This window comes from Eumetopias jubatus, unplaced genomic scaffold, assembly GCF_037043125.1.
Source record: "Eumetopias jubatus isolate StellerSeaLion01/CBP00866 unplaced genomic scaffold, mEumJub1_p1.0 scaffold_7, whole genome shotgun sequence".
Taxonomy (NCBI): Eukaryota; Metazoa; Chordata; class Mammalia; order Carnivora; family Otariidae; genus Eumetopias; species Eumetopias jubatus.
The window spans coordinates 35519475-35538785 of NW_028274813.1; the positions used below are offsets into that span (position 1 = coordinate 35519475).

At 42.2% G+C, this 19311-nt stretch overlaps 1 protein-coding gene across 1 annotated transcript in view; it reads right to left on the reverse strand.

Annotated features, from left to right (window-relative positions):
• Positions 1–17852, reverse strand: part of FNTB (farnesyltransferase, CAAX box, subunit beta) — a 61610-nt gene extending 43758 nt beyond the window's left edge. Inside the window, exons 1-2 of the mRNA XM_028116363.2 lie at positions 17452–17852; positions 4791–4855 (exon numbers count right to left, since the gene is read on the reverse strand). Coding sequence (XP_027972164.1) covers positions 4791–4855; positions 17452–17595 — 209 coding nt within the window. The 5' untranslated portion in view covers positions 17596–17852. The remainder of the gene's footprint in view (positions 1–4790; positions 4856–17451) is intronic.
• Positions 17853–19311: the final 1459 nt, after the last annotated feature.

The window sequence follows — 19311 nt, forward strand, 5'->3', positions numbered from 1 at the left end:
CTCTTTGTTTATGTAGAGCTTCAAGGACCACAATGCTGACTGAATTTTAACTTCTCCTCTGAGGTTTATGATTCTTTTAAATTGAAGGGACAAATATCCAGTTTCTTTTGGTTAGCAGAAACTGCACTAAGAGCCTTACTGATATGGAATGAACCGTGTCCCCCCAAACTCATACATTCAATCTCTAATCCCCCAGTGTGACTGTATTTGGAGACAGAGTCTTTAAAGAGTTATTTAAGGTTAAACAAGGTCTGGTGACCTTATAAGAAGAGGAAGAGACACCAGGAAGGAGCATACACAGGAAAGGCCATGTGAGGACACAATGAGGAGGACGCCATCTACAAGCGAAGGAGAGAGACCGCAGGAGAAACCAACCCTGCAAGCACCTGGATCTTGGACTTCCAGCCTCCAAGATTGGGAGAAAATAAATTTCTGTGGTTTCAGCCACCTAACCTGTGGTATTTCATTACAGCAGCCCTAACAAACTAATACCCTTACTATTCCTTTATTCTCAATGCACCTCTGTCCAAAAATCTTTTCTGTGTAAGAGTTAAAATAGAAATGCTAGAGCTCTTTCCCTTTCTTTGCTGAACAATGCAGCCCTACAGCCATGCCATTAGGTGAAGCAGAACAACATAGGCTCTGTGCAGGAGCGGGGCGGTGGGGCGGGGAGTGCAGGGTATCAGTGCTCGAGTGGATGAGAGGACATCTATGTGGCTGTGCAGAGGGGGATGGAAGATGGGGAGTCATAAGAGAAAGGATCAAGTAAGTAAATATGTTAAGGATACTGGGAGTCCACCTCCACTATCTGAAAAGGAACTTTGAAATATATGTGTACTAGGGGCGCCTGGGTGGCTCAGTCGTTAAGCGTCTGCCTTCGGCTCAGGTCATGATCCCAGGGTCCTGGGATCGAGCCCCGCATCGGGCTCCCTGCTCGGCAAGAGGCCTGCTTCTCCCTCTCCCACTCCCCCTGCTTGTGTTCCCTATCTCGCTGTGTCTCTCTGTCAAATAAATAAATAAAATCTTAAAAATATATATATATGTACTAGGCAGCAATGTAAATTATAAATACAATGTAATTTCTTACTGTGACTTGAATCCCTTTGGGTTTCAAGACCCTTTGTGATGTGCCTCTACCTACTTCTCTCCAACCTCATCTCATGCCCTCACTAAACTCCAGTCACACTGCCTTCTTTGTGGTCTGTTCTTTTCAGTCTCAAGACTTGAGCTCATGCTGTTCCCTCTGGAACACTGTGACCAACTCCTACTCACCCCCTAGGTTTCAGCCTGAGAGCCACTTTCTCCGAGAGGCCTTCTGCTAGAGACTGAATGCTCATGTCCCTTCAAAATTCATGTTGAGATCCTAATCCCCAGTGTGATGGTATTAGGAAGTGGGGACTTTGGGAGGTGATTAGGTCACGAAGGGACTAGTGACCTTATAAAAGAGGCTCCAGAGAACTCCCTCGATGCTTCTACCATGTGAAGACACAGTGGGAAGATGGCCATTTAGGAACCAGGGAGTGGGCCCTCATCAAACACCGTATCTGCTGGTGCCTTGATCTTGGACTTCCCAGCCTCCAAAACTGTGAGAAATAAATGTTTCCTATTTAAACCACCCAGTCGATGGTAATTTGTTGTAGCGGCCAGAACAGACTGAGACATATTTCCTAAGTTCCCAACCTAAATTACATCCTCCCTATTATTCTCTCAGAGCACCCCATTCCCTTCCTTGACACCCATCCCATTGGTAACTATGTATTTGCATTTGTTTGTCTAATGGCTACCTCCCCCATGAGACTAAGAGTCCAGGAGGGGCAGGACCTGGGTTAGCCTTGATCACTCTGCTTCCCAAGAGGAAAACGACATGGGAGTATGTGAGAGTGAGAGAGAGAGAGAGGGAGTGAGTGAGTTTAGTTTATGCATCTCAGATTTCTTACTAAAGCTAATGTAATAAATGGAAAAGGGTAAATTCCTAAGTGTGTGGAATAACCACAGGGAAGGGAAAATTAGCTTTCACGGGAAAGCAGGCTACTGACAAAACTGTTAAAATCACGGTCAAACAGGTCCTTTGGGAGGGACTACCTTACTCCAGGAAAGGATGCAGGTTTCACGGTCTTAGAGAGAGAGGAAATCATTTCTGGAATGGGGAATAATTGTAGAAGGTACTGACATTCAGCTTCAGCCGTGAGTTTCAGCTAAATCTGGTATTTGGCTGTGGCACTGGAAGGTTCAAGAGGCAAATGCCTCCCTCAGCATCATTCCTGGCATCCCTGGACCTATGCGCGGTTAGTGGTCCTGGGCGTGTGTGTGATACTATCACACTGATCAGCATCATAACCTCAAAAACAAACACGCCATGTTATTTAGATTTATTGCTAGTATCTGAATATTCACTTTAGCTAAAAATGAAGGTTTGCTCCTCCATTACGTCAGACTTTTAAGATTTGACTTTTAAAATGTTAAATATTGAAATTGTGATAATAATTTAAACTTTGATAAATTTTCAGGTTTATTCTTCTATCCTAGAAGTTAGTTCTATGATGGTGATATTTGGCTTCAGCCTTACATTGATATGTTGATTTATATCAGCCACTCACTCAGCCTTTCTGCCAAAATGTGTAATATCTCTAATATTAATTAGCATGCTGTGACATAATGAGATGCTTATTAGCATCCTTTAAAACACTCACTTTCAATAGGCAACAATGATAAAATGGGAAATGTCAGATTCCTGAAATAAACCCAGAGCCCTGATATATTCTACTTCCAGAAGGATCCAAACCCAAGAGGAACATTTTTGTCTTCCACCTACACCTGACCTAAGACCTACGAATTCAAGGGATTTAATTTTTTTATTGTCCTCTACCACCACTGTCAAAACACCACTTCTTCCTCCCAGACTATGTAAACTCCCACTCTCCCTCACATCTCAGTAAGAATAAAAGAAAGGTCCAAGGGTCTATTCTGATGGTGGGTGAAAAGGAATGTCAAATGATCGAAGGTCCCTTTGGAAACACAGGGAACATGTGTCCACAGAGCCCCAGACAGCAGACAGTGACTCAGAGCCCAGTCAGGTGAGTCACCGGGGATGCAACTTCTACGCACAAAGGCCCTCCTAAAGCAATCATACCCCTCACTACCACCAGGTCCCGCCAGGTCTGGAGAAGCCTCGCCTGTACTGGGCAGAGGTGGTGCCCACCCAACCCCCTCAGCTGTTTGTTGACTGATTTGTAAAAACATTCTGCTTTATCTTTAGCACAATTGGCAGAGTATGACATATTTTTCCGTATTTTTATTTTTCCATTTAATATATCTTGGGGATTATTCTAAGATATAAACCATGTTTAAATAAAAACCTGGAAGAAAATAAATATTTTTAAAAACCTATTTTGTAGAAATGTTATTTAAGTAGAGCTGACATACACTATTATGTTAGTTTCAGCCCCCGAGCTGTTGAAACAAATGGCTTCAGCTCCTAATCTCCAGCTGTGGTTCCTGACAAGCAATAATTCATTTATTGAAGACTGAGCTTTAGGTTAATACAGACATTTAGTTCAGCAGTTTGGAGAAAGACTCCTCTAGTTAGTTCATATTTTCCCTCTTTCCTTTCCCAGGGAAGAAACATGAAGATGACCTTCCCACCTGCCTTTTCCTTTTTCCAATTGTTTTCTGCCTTGGCTAATCAGAATTTTCAGAAGAAAATTTCTTTTTCAAGGAAATAGTGGCAAAATATAATGGTGGTAAAAAAGACACAAAGTGAACTCAGGCTAAAACCATGTGTGATGTTTCAGTAAATCAGAGCACCCAGAGCCTGACTGGCCTGGGGTTTTCTGTTCAGTCTCTGAAGCACGGGGCTCAGGGCTCAGGCAGGACCTCAGGGCCCCCCCCCCACCCCGCCGCTTCTCAGCCAGAGCAAATCAGCCAGCAGCCCAACGGCCCTTGGTCCAGAGGGGGTCAAGGCAGAGTGCTGTATCACTAAGATAAAACCATGACCACACACGGTTTTGGACTCCTAATCCATTCTGATGGCTGGAAATATGACACAGGATGGTTCTGGAGAAACAACTTGGGACTGGGAGAAACATGCTAATAGAGGGATGAAATATCCTCTTGAAATCCTAGTGTGATACATTATAAACTACAAAATAAAGATAAAATAAAGGTTCAACTTAAATAATAAGTTTCTGCTTATAGTCCCCTTTATGGAATTTCTGACATCAAATCACTTAGAAACTTCAACTTGCTAAGTGCCAGGGAAAATAAAAGGCACTGTATTCTCTCCCTGGAGACTTCATCCTTGGGAGCGGCTCCACAGTTACCAAACAAGGGAGGGCCAGGCTGGGAGAAGCTCAAATTCGTCACCTCTTCCCAGTCAAATTACAATATATACCAAAAGAATCCATCCTTTGCCACCCCCGGATGCTACATCTGTTTCAAAGTGTCATATGACAAAGAAAACCTTGAGAGTTCTGATCTGAACACCAGAGCAGCAGGTCACAACTAAGCAACAGAAACTTCCTCTCCCCATCTTCAGACCTCAGAGTTCAGGCCTTGAGGGGTCTCCCCATGTACCACCTGATGGTTCAGTTTGAGGAGAGCATCTCCTCTAAACATCTTTCTAATAGAGGAAGGAGTTGGGGTCATAAGCTTACTTGGTGGCCACAAGGTCAAGAAACCCTTCTCCAAACAGACTTATCCCTTGAGGTGAATAGGTTCAAGGAGGAAAGAAGAAGGGCTCGCACAGGATGTGGTGTCTCCCAGATCCCCCCAAACTCCTAACCACAGCTTACCTTGGTACAAGGTGGTTGAACTTGTAAGAACTGAAGACGTCTTGGATCTTTTCTTCTACTTTTGCCTGGTAAGAATGCAGGAGATGGGAGAGAGAAAACAAATACAGATGAGTCTTCTGTCAACTTTTTCTTTCTGTTGTCACAAATGCCCACTGGCTACAGTTGCTTGGTGTGGTTTTGTACTTCATGGGACTGTAAGACTCAATCCAGGGGCTCTGCAGGATGGCAGGCTCAGGACAGACGAAAAAGAGAGAAGGTCCTGTACCATGCTGGCATTATAATCTACTCCTCCAGTAAACTATCCATATCCAAACTAATGGCAGTCCTGGAGTTTGGCTCACTGAAACCAGTTACTTAGGGGGCAAACAAGGCATTTTGCTTGAGAGATTTATTCTTGCTTGCTCTATGAAGTTGTTTAGGTGTTCACTTAGCTGGCCATTCACAAATACAAAATTAATTCCTGCTAAGGGTCAGACTTCTTATTGTCAGACTGAATCGTTTAAATATAGATTGAACAGTATTAAAATTCCCTAAGGGATTTACAAGAACATCAATCATTGAAACACCTATGAAATAGCACATCTGGTCATTGGTCCTATGTCACACATAGGACTCCATCATCCCGTAATACAAAGGATCTCAGAAAGCCAGGTCACAAAAAAATCCAGACCACCTGTTTCCTCTGAAGACCTACCACAATGTGGTCACACAGTTCAGCTTCTGTAAGGAAAGGATACAGCAAGGCAGAAGTGGATTGGTTAACAGGAGACAGGGTTTCTCCTTCACTGGCATCCCTGTTTTGTAGTGAGGTATGTCCTCATTGAGATTTCAAGATACATAATAATGTCCTCTTTGGGAATTTCAAAATGCATTCTTTATTTCTGAATCACCCACTGAGTTAGAGTGTCTAGGGCCCTTGACGTATGTGCAAGAATTATTTGTGATGATGAGGGGAGCAATGATGTGAATCATCCAAAATGGCAGCCAATCTAAAATTCATTTATACTTGGTTTCAGAATATACTCTGGTATTTGCCTCTGAACATGAGTTTGAGGGATAGTCTGGCTAAGAATTCATAATACTTCAAAAAACAGACTGAAGTCACTGTCAGAATCTGACTCAGGAGGAATTAAGGAAGTTGTCCCGATTCTTCACAATTCTTTTCCTTTCCAGACTCTCACACAAGACTAACATAAAGCACCAGCCTAAATGGAAGACAGATTGAATTTCTCAGTTACACCTTCCTCAGCTGTAAGCTGAAAGGGACAGAAAAATATACAAGAAACATACGTCAGTAAGATCATGCAATAAAGATTTGCCTACAATATTCTGTTAGAGCTAAGTGAATTGATGAATTCTGAATGAAACAAAATCAAGTGGGAGGAAAACTCACTTCCTTTACCCAAATACAAGCTGATTCAAATCCACACAACTTAATAATATTCCAAGGCTGATGGAGGAGCCCATCACCTCCTTAGCATTCTGACACTGAGACCCCTAGAGAAAAAAGGGTCCAGCCAAGAACTCCTTCATGAGGAGACCCACCTTCAGCTCCCCCTCGGACAACATAAGCAGCCAAGTACTAGATGAGGAAAATGGAGTTTTACTGCTAAACTAGGATACCTGACAGACAGAAGGCAGAAAGTGCTTAAAATAGTCCCAACACTGTGTCATTTCTCTTCGGATTTCCTAATCACTCTTCTGCACAATGAACAAGCGATATTCCAATGCAGTTAGTAATGGACTCATGTCTGAAAATCTGTTATGAATTCTAATAAATACCTGAGTGTCATAGGTCAGCTGTTCATAAAAATGGACAAATAACAATTCCCTTTATCTTCTCTTAAGAACTGGTATATTTTTCGAATAGATTCATTGAGATATCATTCACACACTAGTCAATTCATCCATTTAAAGTGTATGATTCAATGGCTTTTAGTACATTCAAAGAGTCGTGCATCCATTACCACAATCAATTTTAGAACATTTTCACTACCCCCAAAAGAAATCCTGCACCCCTTAGCAGTCAGCCCCAACCCTCCATCTTCCCCAGCCCCTGTCAACTACTCATCAACTTTCTATCTTCATAGATTTGCCTATTCTGGATATTTCATATAAATGTAATCACACAACATGCGGTCCTTTGTGACTATCTTCTTTCACTTAGCATAATCTTTTCAACTTCATACATGTTGTGGCATGAACCATTATTTCATTTCTTTTTATTGCCAAGTAATATTCCATTTTATAGATATATCACATTTTTAATCTATTTTTCATCTGTTGATGGGCATTTGGGTTGTCCCCAAATGGGGGCTATTATGAATAAAGTCGCTATGAACATTCTTGTATAAGTTTTTGGATGGACATATGTTTTCATTTCTACTTAAGTATAGGTATATACCTAGGAGAGGAACTGCTGGACCATATGGTAACTCTATGTTTAACTCTTTAAGGTATATCAGACTGTTTTCCAAAGCAGTCATAGCATTTTACATTCTCACCAGCAATGTATGAGCATTCTAACTTCTTCACACCCTCACCAACACATGTTACTCTCTGTGGTTTTGATTACATCCATCCTAGTGGGAGTGAAGCAATATTTCATTGTAGTTTTGACTGCAATTCCCTGATGGCTAATGATGTTGAGCATCTTTCTATGGGCTTATTGGCCATTTGTATATCTTCTTTAGAGAAATGTCTAGTCAGATACTTCTTTTTAATTGGGTTGTCTTTTTATTATTGAATTGTAGTAACTTCTTATACATTCTAGATACAAGTCCCTTATCTAATACATGATTTACAAAAATTTATTCCCATTTATGGGGCACCTGGGTGGCTCAGTTGGTTGAGCTACCGACTCTTGGTTTCGACTCAGGTCATGATCTCGGGGTCATGGGATCGGGCCCACGGTCAGGCTCCCCACTCAGCGGGGAATCTGCTTGAGATTCTTTACCTCTGCCCCTCCCCCCACTCTCACTCTCTCTTTGAAAATGGATGCGTGAACCTTTAAAAAAAAATTTTACTCCCATTCTATGTGTTGTCTTTAGGAACTGGTATATTTTAGAAAAAGATCACCTTAGAGAATGGTTTCTAGAGTACAACTTTAAAAATAATACTTAGCAATAAGCCTGCAATTTTTTTGACAAATAGTAATGGATTAATATAGAAATTAAAAAGAACTCATCTGGCAAAGAGAAAATCCAAGTCATCTTCAAAACATGCAACATCCTTTTTTGCCTTCCCTTCTCCCCATATGGACTGCCAAATGTTATATAAAATCTGAGTAAATTTGTTACTGAGAAGACACAAGCATTCTTTGCTCCGATTTGTATAGCAGAAGGAAAGGAAAAAAGCTAGTTGTATACAAAGGAGTCACCATACCAAGTGTGAGACTGCTGTCCTTAGAAAGGCCAGCTTGAACGGTTGACCCTTGGCTGGTGTCTAGAAACCTGAATTTGGGGAGGGTCCCCACCATTCCAAGAACTGATGCGTGGCTCACTGTGCTGAAACTGCATAAAGAACCTTGTTTACGCTAAACGGTTTTTTTTCTGGGAGTCTGGAATTTTGAGACATGCTAGGCAGAAGGTGCGTATGTGACCAACCCCAGTAAAAACCATGAGCACCAAGTCTCTAAGGAGCATCTCTGGTAGACAACACTTTGCATGTGTTATCACAATTTGATGTCTGAGAAATTAAGTATGTCCTATGTTGATTCCACTGGGAGAGGACTCTTGGAAGCTTGCATCTGGTTTCCGCCAGACTATACCATGAGCCTTTCACTTGCTGATTTTGCTTTGTAGCCTCTTGCTGTAATAAATTATAACCATGAGTACAACTACAAGCTGAGTTCTCTGAATCCCTGTAATGAATCAACTAGAGGTGGTCTTGGGGATCTAATACATTAGTAGACTTAGAAATTTAACCTTTGGGATAGAATTAAGAGAAACAGTCATAACAACTGCTTAATATCTATAGGCAAGATCTATAGCTAAATTCCTTTTTAAAAATTTATCAAAACCCTCACTTTAAATATAAGAACTGATACTAAGTATTAAAAAAACAAAGTTACCTCAGTCAGGAAAACTCTGAACACTATATAGCTCTCAAATCAGAATTTTTTAAAAAAATCAGCTTCAATACTGCATAGGGATGGTAAACAATGCCCACTTTCCCTGAGCTCTCATTTTATCTTGGATTTCCATGCTTCCTTTCCATCCCAAAGGAACGGACTATTATTCTAGTCAATCTCTCCTTTCAGCATGAGAACCCCAAGGCAAGGCAGTCATCAACCGGGTACAATACAAAGGCTGATTAACAGCCCCATAACAACAGATAATTTTCTTTTGTATAAATACCAAAGGGTCCATAGGTTCATTTCCCTTGGGTACAGGGCACACAGCTCATGACCATGTTAACAAAATGATATGACTCTTTTGGGAGGAAGATGACAGCCTAAAGCATCTGATCTGTTTCAGAAACATTGCTATATGAAATGTTATAAGAAAGGCAACCAGGATTAGTCACCAGAAGATTTAGTCCCAAGAGATTAGCTCTTCAGAATTCTTAAACAGCCTGGAAAAAAAAGTAACTTTGACTAGTTCAAAACACACACACACACACACACACACACACATACACACACACACAAAGAGACAGAAAGATTCTTGGGACAATTGGGGAAAACAAAAAATTTAAAATGGGATATTAGATGATATTATAGAATTATTTTTTTATTTTCTTAGGTGTGATGCTATTGTCCTTATGTAGAATAATGTTATTCTTTAGAGATGAATGCTTATTATCTTATTGTCAAAGATTCAGAAAAAAATATTAGTCATATACATATATACACATGTGTACACACACACACACACACACACACACAGAAAAAATTATATCCTGGCTAGATGATCCATTGGCTTATCTCCTTTTTTGCCCTTAACTAGGCTGTTTCACACTCTGTAGATGTAGAAGTTAATTTGTAGAAAACTGATAGTTATGCAAATAATTTCTACCCATAGATATGAATATGATATCTGGTAAAATGCAATTAATGATCACTGTATGTATACTGACCAGTTTTGCATGCATTTGTAAATTCACCTCAGCATTCCTTACCAGACTGTGAATGTGTGGCACTTTGAGTTCTCCTCTGAATTAGTTATATCCTATCAGTTCCGTGAGTTAAATAAAATCTTTGATGTGTTCATTTTATATTTGTATGAGTCTTGATTTTATCCTCTTGTAAAATTTATCCTTTAACAGTTTATATTTATACGAAGGATAAAGATTAGGTGAAAGGTAAACAGATGCTGTCGACTGTTTGGTATATTTGAAATTTTTTTATAATAAAATGTTGGAGGGAATTATTAAGAAATCAAATCAAAACAAAACACTTAATACCCAAATTTCACCATGACTACTGTATCTAGGCATAAGAAAGATTTCTGAAAAGCCAAATCATTTGCAGATACACGTACAAGGCATCCATATCCCAACTAAGCCTTGACTTTTGTACTTCTGTGGCCATGTTTGCATCACCCAATTTTAGCAAGAATCTCCCTACCAAATTGGCTTAGCTAGAATCCCCCATCCTTAGTATCTGATCATCCTCAGTATCTGACTGGGTTCCTCATCCTCCATCATCCCCCAGTGATGTCTGCTCACACTGGCCTGCCTTTAGGAGGAAGCCTGTTAAATTGGCTTAGCCAGAATTCCTCCTTTCCTCTGACCCTTCCTCTTAGTAAGTTTCCATCCAACAATCCCTCCACCTTGCTATAAATTCTCACTTTCCCTTGTCGTATTCAGAGTTCAGCCCAATCTCTCTCCCCTATTGCAAACGTCACTGTAGTAATAAAGTCTTGAATAGAGACTTCCTTTGACAAATGTCACAAATAACTTTTCCTTAACAATACCACCCACAACCGCCAGCAGAGTGACTAAAGTTGAAAAAACCAACAACACCAAATGTTGGCGAGGATGTAGAGCAACCAGAACTCTTAATATACAATGCAAGTGAGGGTATAAAATGTACAACCACTCTGGAAAAGGATAGCAGTTTCTTATAAAACTCAGCATACACCCACCCTATGATCCAACAATTCTGCTTTTAGGTCTTCGCTCAACAGAAATGAAAACATATGCTCATAAAAAGACTTCTACAAGAATGTAGCATTTACAGCCGTTAATATCCAAAATCTAGAAATAGCTCAGTTGTCCATCAAGAGGAGAAGGGATTAAAAAAATCAACAACAGTGTTAAAAAGAAAACCACAGGCCCATAATAAAATCACTTATGCTAGGTCACCAAACTGGAGCTTAATACCTAACCCTAACTGCATTTTCAACCTCCCCTGGAAATGTAATCTTAACCAGTCAAGAATTTTCTGGTCAGTGCCAATAAGGTAACCTGTCCCATGGGCCCTCTCTATGGACATGATCATGGGAAGGGGTAACTCACCCAAAATAAACCTTTTCTTCTATGTGCCTTTAAAAACCTTTCCCTTTCTGTACCCCTTTGGAGTTCCTTTCTACTTGCTAGATGGGATGCTGCCTGATTAATGAATTGTTTAATAAAGCCAATTAGATCTTCAAATTTATTCAGTTGAATTTTGGTCTTTAACAGATTAGGTGGCAGCACTGGGATCCAAAGCAAACTTGTGGTGGCATCTGGAGACAACAAGAAACACATGTGGTGCCCTGTAAACCCCTCTGAGTTCACGGTCTTTCTCGCCATTTCTGAGGGCCGCTGGTGAGCTCCTCTCGGTGGAGCTCCCCATCTGACTGGTCTTCCAGTCTAGGGTTACTGGTCGGTCTAGCCCCAGTCCTTAGCTCTTGGTTGAATCTACAATTCCCCGTTGGAATCCCTTCCCCAGTTCCAGCCCACAGTCCCCATTAACGGAGTCTGCCAGTTTAATCCACACTGGAAATTGCCGGTGGTGCACACAGGGCCTTCTATTAGCCAATCTGAAATAACTTCTAAACACCAGCCCTCAGTTCTGTCTTCAGATTCCATGCTGGGAACTGCAGCTGCAGTTCTCCCTTTGTTTGGAATCAATCCACGGTCCCCCTTCTTTGAGGTCTGCTGGTTCAATCTTTTCCCCAGTCCCTAGTTCTTTGGTTCCTGCTGGTGTCTACATTTCCATTTCCTCAGTACTGTTGGTTTCTGTTAATGTGCACATGAAGTAAAGGCTTAACTAAAAGAAAAATAATAAATTAATAACAATAGAATGGCTTCCTTAAAATCCAAAGAATTAAGTTGGCACATCTGCTTATTTTATACCTAAGAACTATGGTCCCAGAAGCTATAAATGTCTACGAGCCTGTAAAAGAATCATTAGTAGATTAAATGTAAGGCAAGGATTTCCCTTTAAAAAAAAAAAAAATACCCTTAGGAAAAACAAGTCACTTTATAAGCAATCCTTACAATGTGCCTCTTCCTATACGGGAGTTCTTTCAATCCTTTATTTTAAATATAAAATGCCAGTTGGGGTTGACACAATCAGCCGAAAACAAACTCAGTCAAGTTTGTTTTGGCTGCTTATAGAGGTAAGCTGATGGAACCAAGGAAAGATGACAAATTAAGCACAGATTTAGCAATTATTCCTGAGGATATGAACTCACACTTCTACAGGTTAAGCTGCCCTGTAAACCCTTTTAAAGATCACTTAAAAAAGTAAATAGTAGTTAAGTTGTGGTGATCACAGATATACACCAACTGGACATGTTGTAAAAGGATCCTAATGTTACACAAGTGGGTATCTGTAACTTGGGATAAAATATTCTTACCCATATTGAAAAGGGATTTATCTCAAAAACTGAAAATGTGATCTGGAAAAATATACTGGTTGACCCAAAATGTGGCTCCAGCGAGATGAAAATACTAAGGTCAAAGTTGTACGTGAAGATTTTGGAGAAAATTTTTTTATAAACAAAGAGGAAAAACAATATTTCTAAATTAGTGTGATTTTATGAAGTGTGTGATTCTAAACAGGTACATGTACCTAAATTTAAAATGTAAATTTTGTAAGTAGGGATTTGATTTGTTCACCTATGTACTTAAAAGTATATGTATGTTCAAGTTGACCAAAAAACGGGTTTTTTTGGACTTTTTAATAGGGAAATTGGGTGAAATTTGATATTTGGAATTGTCTTAGAGTTGAGCAACACGATACATGCTGAATTTCAATAAAGCAAAACTGATTCACCATAGCTAGCCTGTTGACCATGTAACCAAGCAGAGCTCTGGTCTCTTTTATCAGAGCGCAAAAAAACCAGTAAGTTTGATCATATATAGTGACTTGTTTCACCTCCATTTAATAATCTTTCAGAGATTATAACTTGAAGCAAGTCAACCGCAGGTGTCCAGGATTCATTCCTGGACCCCTGATGTTCCCTCGGTCAGGAGCTGCAGTGGCACAATGCTCAACGCTTGAAGCCAGCTCCTCAGCCTGTCTCCATCCCGCTCCCCGCCCCACCCCGAATCCCACTGGCTTCACCCGTCCAGCTGACCTAATTTCCTAGCACAGCCCACGGGCCTCCTCCATGCCCGGGAGGGTGGAGTCTTCCCTCCTAACAGCTCCTCTGACTGGAATGGCTACCCCCCAACTCCATCCTTTATAACCCGACACTCTCCCTGAAGTTGCCCTGACCACCTCAGTCCACAACATATGGCTTCTGCTCCCCCAAACCCTCGAGCAATGCAGTCATAATTTAGCACTTCCATGCTCTTGTAAATTATTCTGTGGTTGCTTCAGGCATGTTCTTTTTTCTAAGAGAAAAGAATTTTGAGGGCAGGAACTAAGACTGATAATCCTTCCAGATCCTCCCCACAGGTGACTGTCACTTGACTGAACGCTGTCTAATGACCTCATGCCATTTCAAGTGGAGGATGCTTTTGCCCCTGTTTCTAAGGGCAAACTAAAAGAAAAACAGGAGGAGTACCTTCTGTAAACAACAGTTTTTGGCAAACCTGCCTCTTCTGAGACTGTGCTGGTATTAACCTACTGGCCTGAATCAAAGCGCATTTGTAAAGGGGTGAGTGCAGATGGCACAAAAAAGGAAGACAACCACATCTTGTTTTCTAGAGTTGTAAAAGGTTCTCCATGCACCAACCCATCAGGGAAACAGCTTGTCAAGGCAGAAATCTTTACAAATACCCAGAACTTGACCACTGCTTATCACCTCCACCACCACAGCCCTGAGCTATGCTGCCATCATCCATCACCTGCAGTGATGGATGCAAAGGCCTCCTACAGGTCCCCCTGCACCCCTCCTCACCTCCCCACAATCCCAACACTCACCCACACGGGCCTGCTAGAATGCTAGTCAGATTGGGTCCAAACTCTCGGATCATGGATCAGTCTGACTCCTGGCAGGAAACAGATGGCACATTCCAAGTGGGGGATTTGAGGAGAGTTTCTAAAGGAACTAGTTACAGAGGTGTAGGTAGATGTAGGGAAACCACAAGAGAGAGTACAGAACTCTAGGGCAGGCAACATGGGTGTGCTCGATCTCCTCCTGGGCCTGAAAAGTGTGAAGAGAAGGAGTGGAGAGGGTGCCAAAGAACCCCAGTGAAAGGCACCTGAGAAGACTTGTGACCTCAAGTCTAGAGACCCTCCAGACCACGCAATCTGTCAGGAAAGGAGTAAACGTGCTGATCTCATTCTCCCTCTCTCTCATGCCCTATCAGTACGCCCCATGGCCAAATACACCTAGAAGCCATAAGGCAAGGGAGCCTTGTCCACCTCTTATGGCACATCGGCAGAGCGGCATGGAAAAGGATACTGCGGGTCTGGGGAGGTAAAAAGAAGCCATCCAGCCAAATGGCTCCCCATCTCAATCAGGGCAACTGAAAGTATACTTACAATGGTCTGTAAGGGCCTACATGATCCGACTTCATCTCCTATTCTCCTGTTTACTAACCTCTCTCCTCACAGTGACCCTTCACTTGCACTAGGGACGCCTCAGGTCCTTTACACTTGCCACTTTCTCTGCCCAAAATGCTTCTCCCCCAGACACACCCATGGCTTGTTCCCTCACTTACTTCGGGTCTCAGCTCAAGCGGCAGGCATATCATCAGACGTTTTCCCTTACCACCTGATATAAAAACCCTTCCTGCTCCGACCCCACCCATTCCTGGCATACTTCATCTCTCTTATCCTGTTTTTCTCCACAGCACTTCTCATTAAAATTAGACAGACAGACAGATGGATATTTAGATAGATATTCAGATAGACAGCTTTTCCCCCCTTTTTTGTTGACTGTCTCCCTGGCCTAGAAGAAAAGTTTCATAAAGGCACCAACTTGGCCTCTTTTGCTTATTGCCTTATATCCAGTGCCTTGAACAGAGCCTGGCACATAGAAGACCCTCAAGTATTTGTTGAACGAATAAAAATGTGAATGAATAGAACAGAAGAATCCATAGCTAAGGGCTCTTTCCACTGTTTATAGGTTTAATTCCTATTATCAAATTGTTGCTTAACAAATAAATAAGGTTTCCTGATAATCAGACAGGAAACAGGAGATAAGCATTTGTTCTTATTGGCAATGGCACAAAACTAAACCCTGTCAGTAAATCCCTATGAATAAATGGACAGAACCAAAAGAATAACTAGTATCTTCTGTAGACAACTCCTCCTAACAAGGTTGGTATTTTTTACGCATATATATCCTTATTAACCTACCCACCTAGTACCTCTAAGCCTCAGTTTTCTCGTCTGTGAAATGGAAAAGGATTGAGTGATACAATGTATGGAGAGCATTTAGCACAGAACTGGGACTCAGTAAATGGACACTACTATGATTATTAGTAGTGTTGACACTGAGGTAACCATCTGTATGAGATACTACATCATCTTCCTACTCTCTGGAACTGTTTATCCCAGACTTTTAAAATGTGAACTGGAAGAATGACATGGAAAAGACAAACAAGATGCTTTACTATCTATCTACATAGTTGGGTCTACAATTGAAAGACACCCTATAATAACAGTGTTCCATATCAGCGCCTAGCCTTGGCCCTGGCTGACCTTCTGGCAGCCCAGAATCTTGTTGCCTCCATTTTTGCATCACTTATTATGCCTAGACATTTAAAATATAAGTGCTAGTATTTCCTGGCAGGAACTAAGCAGGGGCATTCGACTGAAAAAAATAAAGTAGTACAGGAAAAAGAGAGCAGATCAGCAAAACTCCTGATAATGTTCCTGTTTTTGACTTGCCCCTTTAACCATGGAAGTCTCTGTCCTGGTCTCTAAATTAACAGACCAGCTTCTGATCCCCTTTTCTCCACTAGTATTCTGTCCATATCCTTATCTGCTGGGTCAGTCAATTACATAAAAAGGAAAAAGGAAAAGGCTTCACCTGAATAAACTCTACAGTCCGTCACTTAGGAATACTACAAAGATCCTGTAGGTTTTTCATTGATGGGAGATTTCTTTGCAATCTTTTGCAAAAGACTTCTGTAGAAAGACACAGTGGTGGGCTAACTAAGCTGGGGAGCTAGATTCAAAAGGTAAGGGCTAAAACCCATGTAGCATAAATCTCCAGTTATAATATTCTTTCTGCTACTATGTGTATAACTGTGTATTCAAGTCCTTGTTTTTTGTTATACATTTATAATTATATTCATAGTCATAAATATAAAATATGATAACTATCACTACTAATTTTGCCTAAATGGCAGGCTTTCAAGTTCAGGTATGAAAGTCAAAGCAAGTCCCTCCAATGTTAAGCCTGGGAACTGATCTTACTACTAAGAGATCTTATTTTATTTGTTAGTACTAAAGCCTGATGCTAATTTGTTAGTACCAAAAAGAATCATCTCAACCACCTCTAGTGACGGATGGGCAAACATTTCCACAATAACTTGGGAACAATTCCAAATGGAGAATGAAAAGAAAAACAAAACTAGAGTTCACTACTCATTCCTCAAGCACTTTTCAAAGTGATAGGTTCGAAGCCTCAGTGAATTAAGGATAAGTCATCTAAAAATGTATAATTTTATTATAGCGCTTTCCAGACAGTATTGCTTTCCTCAACTTGGCTGTGCCATGCTCTTAGTCAGAAACTGGTTTATTTCTTTGTATTTCCAGCGTTTAACATTGTGTCCAATACTTTGCTGGTGCTCAAATGATTGCATGACTACTAAAATGCCCACCCACGAGGCAGGCCCTACACCTAGCACTGTAGGTCAGAAATTAAACAGATCCTGGAATGGCATGAACGCCGTCTGGCCGCTTCTCTTCCCCTCTATGTCCCAAAACTACGAGCAGGGTGAGGAAAGTGCACTATCCATCTGAAAACCTCCCGATGTCCCGGCAGAATGAAACCGGCTGTCTGACCCGCCCAGGCTGCTTCAGTCGTCCAGGCACAGAACACGATTCTCTTCGCTTCCTTAGGCGGAGAGGACCCGGGTACTGTCTTCCCCTCCAAACCCAGCCCTGACAACGACCCCTCCCCAACCTGGCCCCACAAATGAAATGCTCCATTCCCCAACCCAACCAAGCCTGGGCGCCCAGAGCTTCCCAGAGGAAAGGTGCCGCGGTGCACTGTGGGAGTAGTAGTTCCCCGGTAAGTTCCGCACGCCTACGGCCCTGCGGACAGAACTCCCGCTCCCAGAAGCCCCCGCGTGGGCGCCTCGCTCAGTCCGGCCACCTCACCTGTTCTATGGACGTGACTGTTTCCACCGAGTCGTCCTGCAACCGCTCCCGCGCGTGCTCGGGCCTCAGACTGTACAGCGGCTCTGACCAGATAGGGGCGGAAGATGGAGGGCAATAGTAGGTGAAGGAACTCGGAGAAGCCATAATCAGGAGAGCAGCAGGCGGTGTATAGGACTCCCTTCGTCAAACAACAACGCGCATTGAAACTCAAGCGGGCTAAGTAGCTACGGAGAGCGGGTAGAGTCAAAAAGACTTTGAACGCGAGTGTCTCTCCACCCGCCTACACATCTTCAGGGAGCGAGTTACTAGGATGCTGCCGCCCCCCATTGGGCATAGGAGCTGCTGCAGGAGGCTCGGCTTCCTGGCGCGCAAGGAAGGAAGGAAGGAAGGAAGGAAGGAAGGACGAAGGAAGGATGTGTCTCTCCATCTGGGTTTCATTTCAGAGAGATGGTGTAGGACGCCTCGGTTCGTTATGCAAATTAACGCACGCACGCACACTTCAACATTGTGCTAATTGTCACCTAATTGTAATGGCAGTAGTTCGCAGTTTCGGGTCCCCAAGAACCGTGAGTGGAACTGTAAAAACCTTTTTGACAGTTCTCCTGACTCACACGCTGTCGCTAATAGAATTACTGTGCACCTTTGGGTGCTGCGTGACCGCCGCCCAGGAGAAGCCTTTGGCTTCTCAACAAGGGAATTGCCTTCTCGGTACTCCCTGATGGAGGGAAGGGGCATTGTAGCTGTCTCCTATCCCCCAGGGAGTTAGCATGCAGTAGCAGGAACTAAAGTGCAGCAGAAGGAAGAAGTGTAAGGGCAACGACAAAGGGAAAAGTCGTTTATTCAGCAGTTGTTTAGGGAGCCCCCTACTGTACGTCACACGCTGTGCTAGGCTCCAGAAATACAAAAGTGAACAAAACAAACAAGGTCCCTGCCCTTGGGAACCTTACCGTCCAGTGGAATAGACAGAATTAATGAACGAACACAATGAATATGTGAAGACTTGCGATAAACGGTATGAAAGAAAATAACAGGGTCTACGAGAGAGTGGAAAGGAGGAAGGGACTCATTAGATTGGGTGGTCAGGCCAAGCCTCTCCGAGGCCTCTCGGAGACCCAAAGGACGACAAGGAGCCGTCCACACGAACGATGTGGGGAAGAGCTCCACGAGAAGAAGGAACAGCAAGTTTGAGAGAATACTGCTACAGATATACGTATGTATGTGTATTAATTCTGATGATTTAATCTGAAGGTGTTCAGAATAAGTAAACGCATTGAGCAGGGTTAACCATCACATATGCCTACATAAAAATGTTAAAGTTGTGATTTTCGGAAAATCCTGTCTTTGGACAAGAAATAGAAGAGAATCTCTTCCAGGGTCCTGAAAGGACTACATCAAAATTGTATACCAAAAATTGGGGCAGAGGGACAGAAGATACCATAATAACGGGCTTCCCGGAGAGACTTGGACAACTTCCTGCTCAGAGTATTTTACTCTGTTCCCACTCAATTCCAAGGCACATGTCTTGAACCCAAGGAACTGTGCTGTGGTATTTCACAACCAACCATTATCCTCTTACGCATCTCTGGTGTTAAATAGAAGCTCTCAGATTCTAAAGATGAGGCTGGGATGCCCTAAAGGCAGGTAAACACTATCACCATGTCCATTTTAGTGGTCCTGTTGCTGAGTTAAGTCCTGTAGGTGGCTGAATGTTTCTGAATCTGAGAATAAGTGACACTGTGGGTTAGGGTCATGGATATGACTGCACTGTACTTCCCTCTCTATTTGCATCTTATTGTCTTTCCCTTGGTTCTGTTTTGGGGAAAAAAAGGTCTGATAAGGTCTGAGTCACATCTAAGGATT